Source organism: Somniosus microcephalus, chromosome 23 (assembly GCF_052327205.1).
Source record: "Somniosus microcephalus isolate GS21.2 chromosome 23, FLI_Smic_1.0, whole genome shotgun sequence".
NCBI classification, from domain to species: Eukaryota; Metazoa; Chordata; class Chondrichthyes; order Squaliformes; family Somniosidae; genus Somniosus; species Somniosus microcephalus.
The window spans coordinates 41,384,791-41,397,782 of record NC_141009.1 but is presented as its reverse complement, the minus strand read 5'-3'; the positions used below and the strand labels follow the sequence as shown (position 1 = coordinate 41,397,782).

Here is a 12,992-nt window from a genome sequence, read left to right as displayed (position 1 = left end):
TATTCAGAAAACCCAATTGAAACAGGGATTATAGCTTAAGCAAAAATTTGCTTTAATATTTGTACGATGTGCAAACAATAATTGCTGCTGACATCTCGGTGTATAAAAAGAACACAGGTGGTGTAATCACTCCCTCTCTTGGCTTAAAAGAAAGCATTGGATAAGATTCAGATTTGAACTAATTTAAGTTGGAAAATACTTTCAAAATTCCATCTTAAGCCACTTCTTCAAATTATTTGGAAAAAAACTCATCTTACAACGCAAACGAAGAATCACAGAATCACAGAAACCCCACAGTGCAGATAGAGGCCATTTCGGCCCATCGAGCCTGCACCGACACATATCCCACCCGATCCCCGTAACCCCTACATCAACACATATCCCACCCTATCCCCGTAACCCCACGTATTTAATCCCCCTAACACTAAGGGTCAATTTATCATAGCCAATCAACCTAACCCGCACATCTTTGGACTGTGGGAGGAAACCGGAGCACCCGGAGGAAACCCACGCAAACACGGGGAGAATGTGCAAACTCCACACAGACAGTCACCCGAGGCCGGATTTGAACCCGGGTCCCTGGCGCTGTGAGGCAACAGTGCTAACCACTATGCCACCGTGATCGGTTTCAAGTTGCACACTGGTGGGATCCTGCTGATGGATGCTGGGAAATGTTGCACGTGCTTGGACTGCAGGATCCTGGGGATTGCAGAAACAGGTTTAACTTTAGCTGACTTCCAGCCCAAGTTTTTGAGAGACTGAGGCCTTCAGGTATATTAATAAAAATACAAAAGATAACTATGTTAGTAAGTCCAATCATGTTATTGTGAAATAATTATTTAGTGTGTTTATCATGCAAAATGATGGAAGGTGTCATCGACAGTGCTATCAAGCGGCACTTACTCACCAATAACCTGCTCACTGATGCCCAGTTTGGGTTCCGCCAAGACCACTCGGCTCCTGACCTCATTACAGCCTTGGTCCAGACAGGGACAAAGGAGCTGAATTCCAGATGTGAGGTGAGAGTGACTGCTCTAGACGTCAAGGCAGCATTTGACCGAGTGTGGCATCAAGGAGCCCTAGTAAAATTGAAGTCAATGGGAATCTGGGTGGCGGGGGGGGGGGATGCGGTGGGTAAACTCTCCACTGGCTGGAGTTATACTTGGCACAAAGGAAGATGGTTGTGGTGGTTGAATGTCAATCATCACAACCCCAGGACATCGCTGCAGGAGTTCCTCAGAGCAGTGTCCTAGGTCCAACCATCTTCAGCTGCTTCATCAATGACCATCCCGCCAACATAAGGTTAGAAATGGGGATGTTCGCTGATGACTGCACAGTGATCGGTGCCATTCACAACTGCTCAGATAATGAAGCAGTCTATGCCCGCATGCAATAAGACCTGGACGACATTCAGGCTTGGGCTGATAAGTGGCAGGTAACATTTGCACCACAGAAGTGCCAGGCAATTAATATCTCCAACAAGCCTAACCACCGCCCCATGACATTTACCGGCATTACCATCGCCGAATGCCCCACCATCAATATCCTGGGGTTCACCATTAACCAGAAACTTAACTGTGGCAACAAGAGCAGGTCAGAGGCTAGGTATTTTGCGGCAAGTGTCTCATCTCCTGACTCCCCAAAGCCTTTCCACCATCTACAAGACACAAGTCAGGAGTGTGATGGAATACTCTCCACTTGCCTGGATGAGTGCAGCTCCAACAACACTCAAGAAGCTCAACACCATCCAGGACAAAGCAGCCCGCTTGATTGGCACCCCATCCACTACCTTAAACATTCACTCCCTCCACCACCGGCATACCATGACAACAGTGTGTACCCTCTACAAGATGCACTGCAGCAACTCACCAAGGCTTCTTCAGCAGCACCTCCCCAACCTGCGACCTCTTCCACCTAGAAGGACAGGGCAGCAGGTGCATGGGAACACCACCACCTCCAAGTTCCCCTCCAAGTCACACACCATCCTGACTTAGAAGTACATCGCCGTTCCTTCATCGTCGCTGGGTCAAAATCCTGGAACTCCCTACCTAACAGCACTGTGGGAGTACCTTCACCACACGGACTGCAGTGGTTCAAGAAGAGCAGCTCACCACCACCTTCTCAAGGGCAATTAGGGATGGGCAATAAATGCTGGCCTTGCCAGCGATGCCCTCATCCCATAAACAAATTTAAGAAAAACAGTTAAAAAATGTTAGAAACCTTACTTTGAGCCCATGGTCAGTAGGCTGAGGGGAAAAAGTGACAGCCAAAAATATTCTCTAAAGCATTTTGAGCAGTTTCTTTGGTTCAGGTTTTGTCTTAGTGATTTTGTTTGTCGCTTATGCTTGATTTGTTGCTGGTTTGCTCTTTTTTGATTCATATTTTCTAAGTACTCAATTCTAATTTCCTGCTATTTATAAATAGAAATACTTCAGCGAATCCAAAAATATAGCATTGAAGTGTGAGAAAATGTCACATTTCAGGATGACAAACAAGAAATGCATTGATGAGCTGAAAAACAAGAAATGCATGGAATTATGCTAGTTTTATAATGTATAGATAGCAATAAATATGTATATACACCATATATTAAAAATGCTATGATGGTCCGTCCATCATGTCACACTTCCGGAGTCACTCCTCAGTCATCACAGTGTTTGTTGCTTTTGATTTTTTTGAAATTTATTTCCTCCTACTACCTCTTATCTTTCCCTTTTGCTCTTAACCTTGTTAATTATTTTCTCATAGTCTCTTTTTTTTCCATTTATTATTTTTGCAGTCCTCATAGGCCCTCTTAGAATCACACAGCACAGAAGGAGGCTATACAGCCCATTGTGCCTGTGCCGGCTCTCTTAAAGAGTTACCAATTACTCCCACTCCCCTGCCCTTTCCCCACAGCTCTGCAAATTTCTCCTTTTCAAGTATATATCCAATTCCCTTTTGAAAGTTACTTTTAAATCTGCTTCCACCACCCTTTCGGGCAGTGCGTTCCAGATCATGACAATTTGCTGCATAAAAAAATTCTTCTCTTCCCCCACCCACCCCCCTTGTCTCTCAATTTTTTGCCAATTATCTTAAATCTGTGTACTCTCCTGCCAGTGGAAACAATTTTTTCCTATTGAAACCCCTCATAATTTTGAATACCTCTATTAAGTCTCCCCTCAACCTTCCCTGCTCGAAGGAGAAAAATCCCAGCTTCTCTAGTTTCTCCACATAATAGAAGTCTGTCAGCCCTAGTACCATTCTAGTAAATCTCATCTGCATGCTTCCCATGACCTTGACATCCTTCCTAAAGTGTTGTTCCCAGAATTGGACACAATACCCTATAAATATGCCTCTATTTATAAAGCACAGAATCCTGTATGCTTTTTTTTTACCAGCCTTATCAACTTGTCCTGCCACCTTCAAAGATTTGTGCCTGTGAACTCCCAGGTCTCTCTGTTCCTGTATCCCCTTTAAAATTGTACCATTTAGTTTATATTGCCTCTCCTCATTTTTCCTTCTGAAATGTATCGCTTCACACTTCTCTGCATTAAATTTCATCTGCCATGTGTCTGCCCATTTCACCAGTCTGTCTATGTCCTCCTGGAGTCTGTTACTATCCTCCTCACTGTTTACTACATTTCCAAGTTTTGTGTCATCTGCAAACTGCACTTCTGGCCCTTATACCCAAATCTAGCTCATTAGTATATATCGAAAAGAGCAGTGGTCCTCCTTCATTTTTAATTGGCTTTTAAACTCTTTATTATCCATGGCATCCCAAAACTATTGGTTGTTTCCTTCCTCTTCAATGGAATATTATTTTGTACCTTTGCAATTGCTTTTTAAAAAACATCCCACTATTGCTCTACAGTCCTGTGTGCCAATTTTTCTTTCCAATTCACCTCGGCTAGCTCACTCATCACCTTTCTAAAACCTAATCCAATCTGTTGTTCTAGTCTTTCTACTGACTTTTTCCCTTTCCAGTTGGATCTTAATCCTCATCATGTTGTGGTCACTGCTCCTGAGGTGCTCATCTACCAGATCTATTTCATTACTCCTAAGATCCAGCCACACCTTTGCCCTTGTCGTCCGACAAACGTTCTGGTGATTGCACCACAATGAGGGTGCAGCAATTTAACTTCAATGCAAGTGGGCCCCAAGTGACATCATATGGGTTTGTGCCCAGATTTACATAGAATATACAACAGTTTATACTTCACACCTCCCATTCCATCTACCTCATCTCAGCCTTTCAGCATATCTTTCTATTCCTTTATCTGTCATGTACTCATCTAGTTTCCTTCTGAAAGCATCTATGCTATTTGCCTCAGCCACTTCCTGTGGCAACGAGTTCCACATTCTAACCACTCTCTGAGTAAAGACATTTCTCCTTATTTCCCTATTGGATTTATTCTTAACTGTTTTGCATTTATGGCCCCTAGTTTTGGATTCTCCCACAAGTGGAAACCTTCTCTCCACATCTATCCTGTCCAATCCATTCATAATTTTAAAGACCTCTATCAGGCTTCCTCTAATTCTTCTCTTTTCCAAAGAAAAAAGCTCCAACCTGGTCAATCTTTCCCGATAGCTGTAATCTCTCAGGTCTGGTACCATCCTTGTAAGTCTTTTTTGCACTTTCTCCAGTGCTTCTGTGTCCTTTTTATAGTATGGAGATCAGAACTGTGCACAGTACTTGTGTGCGGCCTGACCATGGTCCTATACAAGTTTAACATAACTTCATTACTTTTGAATTCTATACCCCAAAAAATAAATGCTTTGTAAGCATTTTAATTGCTTTGCTGACCTGTGATGCTGCTTTTAATGATTTGTTCACTTGTATCCCTAGATCTGTTTGCTCTTTTACCCCATTCAGTTTCTTGTTTTCTAAGGTGTAGGTGATGTTTCTGTTTTACATCTACCAAAGTGCATCACCTCACATTTATCTATGCTAAAGTTCATTTGTCACTTAACTGCCCAGTGTACTCCGTTTTGGGCAAACATAGACTCCCCCTGTGTGGGGTTTATGTAAGTGGTGTGTGTCCTTCAGGGAGAGAGTGTGCACTCCATATCGAACAGAGACTCTGGTTTTTCAGTAGTTTGGTTCGGAGATTCTGATTTGATGGAGATGGATTTTGAGGTGTCGCTCAGATCTATAGATAACCAAAAATTAATTGCATACAAAACAATTCAACATGTTGTTCCACATACTCCTCACTGATGAGTATTACATTTAGCACAGTGCAGTTCGTGACCCATATTATCTGCACCTGCCCCTCCTCCTGTACCAAGATGGTGGTTGCACCTGCATCCACTGCATGAAGATGGTGGCCACACCTGCATCGCATCCTGCACCAAGATGGTGGCTGAATCTGCCTCTCCTCCTGCACGAACATGGCCACTGCACCTGCATCTCCTCCTGCACCAAGATGGTGATTGCAGCTCGATTTGTTCAACTCCCATTGGTTGTAGGTTAGGGGCAGACAATCCCTATGAAAATTGCTGCGACAGCTTCCTGTGCTGGCAGACCAGAGGAAAATCTGCCCTCTTTTTGCCTTATTTCTAGTTGCTGAGTGCACGAATCCCTGTTTTTCTGCCACAACCTATGTGCATCTAATGTAATGCTATACTTTTAATAATTAGATTATAGGTAATTGTTCCTTCAACTAATCATGTTATCACATTGTTAACCAATCTGCACCAGCAGATCACGCACATTTGACTTGTACACTGCCACAGGAAAGGCTCCAGGGTATAATTGACAAAAGAACCGGGGGGAGATGAGGAAAACATTTTTTTATGCTGCGAGTTTTGATGATCTGAACTGCATTGCCTGAAAGTATGGTGGAAGCAGATTCAATAGTAACTTTCAAAAGAGAATTGAATATATACTGGAAAAGGAAAGATTTGAAGGGCAATGGAGAAAAAGCAGGGGAGTGGGACAAATTGAATCGCTCTTTCAAAGAGCCAGCACAGGCACAACGGACCAAATGGCCTCCTTCTGTGTTGAGAGATTATATGATTCTATGCATATAGAGATTCTTGTATTAATCGTAATGTTAAAAGCAGGTTGTTGTTTACTTGTTTGATACCCTGTCTGTCGATTTAACTGTCAAACCCTTGTTGCAATGCTTGTTATACCAACTATATTTAGCTTCCATTTTAATATGCATTTTAAATGATAAAAGAATACTTACATGGTTAGCTTATGAAAGGCACCCTTGGCATAGGATGTCTGTCTTGAGCTGATAAACAGAGGCTGTGCCTTCTTCCGCCGCCCCCCCCCCCAAGTTGTCGCAGTAACAGTAGCCACAAAATACGAAAGTTGGTAACATCAACAAAATGAAATTATCCCCCTGACTTATCAGGTATTCTCAGCACAAACAAGAGTTCAGTTACATTTTAAGCACCTGCCCCAGTTCCACAGGGAGAAATGTTTGAATCAAGATAGAGATTATTAAATGTCTAAAGCCGTAACGATTTAAAAATAAAAATAAACTCGGGTTCATACGACTGAGGAATAATGTCTGGCACACAGTGCCATTGACATTAATTTGAGTTGCCATGGCCAGGAATGGCACCAAATCATATTATTTCTCAGCCTTGACAGATTTGCTTGGAAATAATAGCAAGAGCTATTGAATAAATGCCGTGTTCAATCTTGCCTGTGAAAGAAAGAAATATCAGTGTGAGCAAAAGTGAAACGACTCTCCTGAGGGATGGAGATGTTTTTCTGCAGGCATTGATCATGCGATTGATCAATGAGACTGTGTATATGCCTGATCTCTCATCTCTTCGTTTTCCCTGCCACTGATTAACTGTAAAACTTCTACCCGGTGGAGTTTGTAGTCCTTTCGGTGCTTGAGCAGAAATTAGGGGGGTAATTTTATCCGCCCAAAACGGGTTTGGGTCGGGTGGGAAGTTAAAATGTAAAAAAATCTCAAACCTGAACTCAACCTGCCTCAAACCAGCCCACTTCCGGTTTTAATGGAGGTGGGTTGCTTATTTAAATATTTTAATGATTCTGCGTGCCTCAGATTTTATCTGTGTTTCAGGCTTAACACTGGCTTCCCGGGCCTCAGGAAATCCGGCAGGTAATGGGAGGCGAGGACTGCTGCATGGAACAGGTAAGTGCTTTGCCAGGTGGAGCAGGAGTGCTTCTCCCCGGTCCAGCAAGAAAACCTGTAAACCACGCCAGTGATTGCCCACCGCCCCCCTCCCCACCGCCGCATGATCACCGTCTCTCCTCTGACCCCCCCTCATCTTTCCCTCTGACCCGCCGATCTCTCTCTGCCCCTCATCTCTCCCTCCGATCTCGCCATGACCCCGCGATCTCTTTCCGAGCCCCCCCTCCGATCTCACTCCAACCCTCCCCGCGTTCATCCCTCGACCCTCCAGCGTGTTACGCTGAACCCACGCCCTTGTGATCTCCAAATCAAGCAGCAGGAAACCTACCTGCTCCTGGGCTGCGGCCTCTTCTGCAGCGTTCCCCACTCGACAGGCAGCCAAGCCTGTCAACCAGGCTGGCTTCCGGGTGAGGTACCTGTTTAAAAAAAAACATGCATGCCATGGAATGAAAACTCCACGGTGTTCGGGGAAACCCGGACTTCCAGGTTTCCTGACCAGAACTCCTTTCCCCCACTCCGTCCCCTCCACCCTTCTGCTTGGAAATCCTGTCCCAGTAAATATTAGGGAAGTTATTGCTGCCAAGATGTGATGTTTCTTTAAAACACTGATATTAATGTTTTGATGTTTAAAAACAGTACACAAAAATTGGAATTTTGACTGAGTGTTTGAAAAAAAGCAGTTAGAATGAACAGATTTGCCTGTTTAAAAACGGATGTTAATGGAAATGTATAGCAGATCTCAGCATAAGACAGAAAAAAAACATATTAATGTTTGGGTGTGACCCTTCATTAGATTTGGTGAATGTGCAGAACTGGAGTCTGAAGGTGGTCATGGTTCCCATTTCCAATGGTTTTACTTCCACTCGCACAATCAACATATGGGTTTGAGGTTGGCCTAACTTAGCCGAATTTCAGTTGCGTTGATAAAAGTTGCTGGGCGGAAAGGTTGGGTTTAGAAATGAGAGTAAACAAAGAAAACTTTGGAGGGAGAGTTTGAGGGGGTGGCATCGAGTTATATCAATTATAATGGAATAACTTGGGAAGAAATGTGGAAGTTTGGAATGTGTGTTTAAAAGCATGTTGTTATTTACTTGTAAATTTTCAAAGATTTATTACCCTGTGTAAATTTAACTGTCAAGCCCTTGTTGCAATGCTTGTTATACCGGCTATATTTAGCTTCCATTTTAATATGCAGTTTAAATGATAAAATAATTCTTACCTGGTTGTGCTTATGTGGGGAGGAAATATATAGAGATGGAACCTAAGCAGAAGAAACATATCTATTGTAACATTAAAGTCTTGCATACAGGATGCACTTCCTGTCACACACTTTTGTTGATAACACCCCTATTGTTATAAAACAGAACATAGTCCAATTCATTGTGAGCGACAGCATCGGAGATATACTAGCCGCTATATAAAAACCATACAGACAGCAAATAAATCATGTCAGAAGAGAAGCAGAAATGAAGAGAAATTATGGCAAAGAGAGAAAATGGAAAATCAATGAGATATGGCAAAATTGAAATAAATAAGGCACAAAACAATGATTTGAAGCAAATTATAGTTAAACTGCAAGAGTGAGAGGTATGAAAACTGAGTTGGTGGAAAAAAGAAGGAAAACTGAAAGCTGGAACAGGCAATGGACAGATACCAGAAGAAGTGATTAATAAAGGAAGAGGTAGAAAGAGTTCATAATATCACAACTTAACTTCAGAAGAAGAAGGCCTTAATGTTCATTTGCTTGTATTCTCCCAGCTACCAGACTTTTAGGTTAGATATTCTTCTTGGGTTCAGCCTGATTGCCCACTCTTATAAGTGGACTTCGGGACCCCTACAACCTCAAGTGCGCCATTTGCCTGCACAATATTACTGTAAACAATAACGGTACCGGAGATCAAACAAAGAACCCTTGGGACTGTTCTCGGATTAGTGGAATATTCTACATGGTACCACGTGCCCTCCTTGTCGTCAATAGGCAGATGGAACATCTAATCTATCAGACCGAGGCTCAGACTATAAACCAACAGACACATTTATTTAACATAGAACAGGTAAATGAACAGTATTCAGTACAAACAATATGTATTGCAATAATATACACTTCATTATTTTGCTCAATGTATCAGATAGAGCAAAAATGCTTCTGAGCTATTTCTCAACATAAAATTGCTCATTAAAAATAGTCATTCACTTGTACATGGAGAAACACTTTCACAGAGCCAAATCTGTCACCATTTTTACTGTTGACCTCAGAGTGACTAATGAGCTGAGTACAGGTATCCCAAAATAAACCCATGGTTGGAATTCACTGGGCACAGAGTTATTGTTAAAAGGAAGAGCAATAATCATTAACACAGCATCTACTCACAGCTCTGACCCACATCTCCAGCTCAGACATAGCTTTCAATCAAAACCATTACTCCTGGATGGTATGATGCATTGATCTGTGCCAGTTAACTTGCGCAATCTGTTCAAGAGCATGTGAAGACATGCCAAAACAAAGGCCATTAACACAGTGAAACTCTCATGACCATTCAAACAGTACTTCAAAAAGAGACACAGCATAGTAATCCTTAGACTGAAATACTGCAGTAATCAATTTGATTGTCATTTGCTATTTGCAATAGCATTTCAGAAGACAATGTCCATCAACCGTAGACTTACCTATTGATGCCCATATTGAGAACCTACCTAAGTGTAGAGCAGTTACATATCAATAGGACTGGTCATTGTAAATGAACATGGGCTAACCCTTTGTGTCATGACCAGTGAGAAATAAACAATTTAGCATGGACCAAAATTTTTGTCACATCAATCACCATCTGTGTAAAGAAATGCTCCCTGGCATATACCTTAACCCTTCCCTTCACAGCCATGAACCTCATTTTGAACAATTTGTTGTATGGATTTGTTTTCAGTCCAGATTTTTATTAGCAGAATGTCTACACGGGCTGATTAGTGTGAAGGCCGACAGCAAATACAGGGCCCCATGTTAATATGTGGCTCCCGGTAAAACTCACTATAATGACATAAACCTGAATACCACCGCAGGATGGAAATATTCTAGCAATTAAAAATGCTGGCAGAAGGGGTCAAGACAAAGTTGGCAGATTTAATGGATCGGGGGCGGGTGTGGGGCAAAAGTTCTTGGTGCCCAGGGCCCTAAGAATTCCTAATCCGGCTCTGGTTCATGATCAGTTGCAAAATATGAGCTAAATATAACACATCACCCGTCAAGCAATGGAAAGACGTAGAAAATTACAAGTCAACGACAGCACGTGGATAATGCACCATAATGATAGACAAGGAGAAGAAATTATGTCTTCAAACCTGTTATTCCGTGTAAGGGGTGATTTTCTGACTTCAGAATTTTGGCGGGGAGCACATATCAGAAATTTGAGCATACTTTGCTCATGATCTTTCAACAGTTAACTTTAATGGTCAGAAAATTGCGCACGACGAGCACTCAAATTTCTGATGCACATTTCTGGCAGGCAGAGCTTCTCGCCAAAACAGCACAAAGTCAAAAAAATTATCCCAGTACTGTCAACATGCTCCAGTCTGCCCCCCTTCCCTGGTTACACATGTTTTGAGTTAACTGTAAGGGAGGAGAGTTGTGAGGAATAATTGTATTAGCTATGTTCTTCAGCCCTGAAAAGAGACATTGCAAAGAGGACCCTATGTAAGATTCTTAATGGGATGGAGAAGGTCAACCTGGAGCAATACCTTCAATACATGCCATGGCAGCAGGATATTTCATTATACAGGTTGTTTTGGACAATGGAATTTGATCAACTTTATGTCATGCTTTGAAAGGCATGAAAACATTAGCTAGGTAAATCAAAGCTAATTGCTGGGGCATGTTCTTCATCTCAGTGAGAAAGAGGAGCAACACCATAAATGTAGCAACATTACTTATATTACAACTCCAGATGTACAGAAAGACAACTCAAGAGGGGAGGAAAATTGCAGAAAGTGAGCAGGAGCGGGAAAGGGAAAAAGTTAGAGGTGAGGGTGAAGAATGCACACGTGTCTAGTGACTAAAGGAAGGCCCACTGATAGTGGAGTAGAGAATGATTGTGAAAAACAATTAAGAATTTCAGAGTGAAGTAACATTTATTTTCCAACACTTTGGGACAAATAACGTGCTATTGGCTTCAGGTGTGATGCAACGTTTAAACAATGAAACTGACTCCATGTGTAACAGGAGGCCATAGGTGCCTTGATCCTCTATCACGGCCTGGTTTAGATAGAGTGCTGGGCACAGTTGTTCAAAAAAAAAAATATTGAGATGCAGAAAACAAGCTAGCTAACATTATGACAGGTCAGATTCCGGCTCAGATCAAACTTGACAACATAATTAGGTCTATTTAGCAGTTCCACTCTTCATACACCTGTGAAAACAAGGAAGAGCCAGTTGAAGTCAAAGGAAAAAAGAGCAAGCTTTTCAAACTCTATCCTAATTATACCATGTGGGCATTATACCATGTGGACAGTCCTGTGAATTGCCACTCAAACTCTACTAAATTCATAATGGGTTCAGAGCAAGTATGATACCCATTGATCCAATGTACAGTATGAGGGAAACCTATCAAATTCATTTCTACATCTTAAATGTCAAGATTTATGGGAACATTTATGTTTGAATTATTCTCTAACTTGTCTGTAATATTCAAATAGGCTTGAATCATCAAATACATGCCTGTTGTTATCATAGCAATACTACTTTGCAAAGATCTCCACTCTTGTGATTGGGGTTTCCTCCTGTAAGTTTGTCCTTATTTCTTCAAGGCCCAGAATGTGAGGTGGGTGATAACAGCTAACGAACAGCATTTGAAACTGACCGCAACTTCAGATATTTAGGGCATGCTCATCCTAACGCGGAAATCCTGAAGTTGTGGTTAGTCATTTACTGCCCCCCGCCCCCCGCCCAACCCACATAGCCGACAGTCAGTGTAATCAGGGAAATCAGTGAAACTGATGAAAACTTTGGCTTTTCTGTGGTAGTATCACTGTTAAATACCTCATTAAAAGTTAGTCCTTGTTGGATTAGCTGTAACTGTGGTTTTAACAGCGTGTTGACTGCTAAACAAATGCTATGGCCCTGAAAAACTTAAAAAGAAAAAATATTCTTTTTTAAAGTTTGTCATCTGTATTTCGGTTTACCTTTCCACCATGTGAAAGCCCCAATCTTTGTTTTGCTATCTACAACATTTTGAAAAAGTTAGAATAACAGGAGCTTATTCAATTCCTGGTTCCCGGTCTGTGAGAAATCTGCATTGTGACTGGCTGCTTAGACAGATAGTTGACGTCGCACCAGCTCGCGCTGGGAATTTCCTATCAACTAATCTCAACTGACCGTCGGAAAAGCGGAACTTCTCGCCACTGAAATCACGAGATCTTTGTGGGCCGCTTACTTTGGGGACAGCGGCGAACTCCTTTGCTTCGCCGCTGACCGCAAATTATGGCCCATTAAGCCATCCAACAGTTAACATAAGAACATAAGAAATAGGAGCAGGAATAGGCCACTTGGCCCATCGAGCCTGCTCCGCCATTCAGTAAGATCACGGCCGATCTTGGGCTCAAAGCAACTTCCCGCCCGCTCCCCATAACCCTTCACGCCTTTATCTTGCAAAAATCTGTTTATCTCCACCTTAAATGTATTTAATGACCCAGCCTCCACAGCTCTCTGGGGCAGAGAATTCCACAGATTTACGACCATCTGAGAGAAGAAATTCCTCCTCATCTCGGTTCTAAAAGGGCGACCCTTTATTCTAAAACTATGTCCCCAAGTTCTAGATTTCCCCATGAGGGGAAACATCCTCTCTGCATCTACCTTGTCAAGCCCCCTCAGTATCTTATATGTTTCAATAAGATCACCCC

General features: G+C 42.3%; 1 protein-coding gene across 7 annotated transcripts in view; it reads left to right on the top strand.

Annotated features, from left to right (window-relative positions):
• The window catches only part of astn2 (astrotactin 2), a 1,941,856-nt gene that overhangs the window by 773,299 nt on the left and 1,155,565 nt on the right, over nt 1-12,992 (top strand). For 5 of the 7 annotated variants that reach the window (XM_085965839.1, XM_085965835.1, XM_085965834.1 and 2 more), the window contains one exon: nt 7,035-7,106. The exons of the other annotated variants lie outside the window; for them this stretch is intronic. In XM_085965839.1, coding sequence (XP_085821965.1) covers nt 7,035-7,106 — 72 coding nt within the window. The remainder of the gene's footprint in view (nt 1-7,034; nt 7,107-12,992) is intronic. 7 annotated transcript variants of the gene reach the window in all.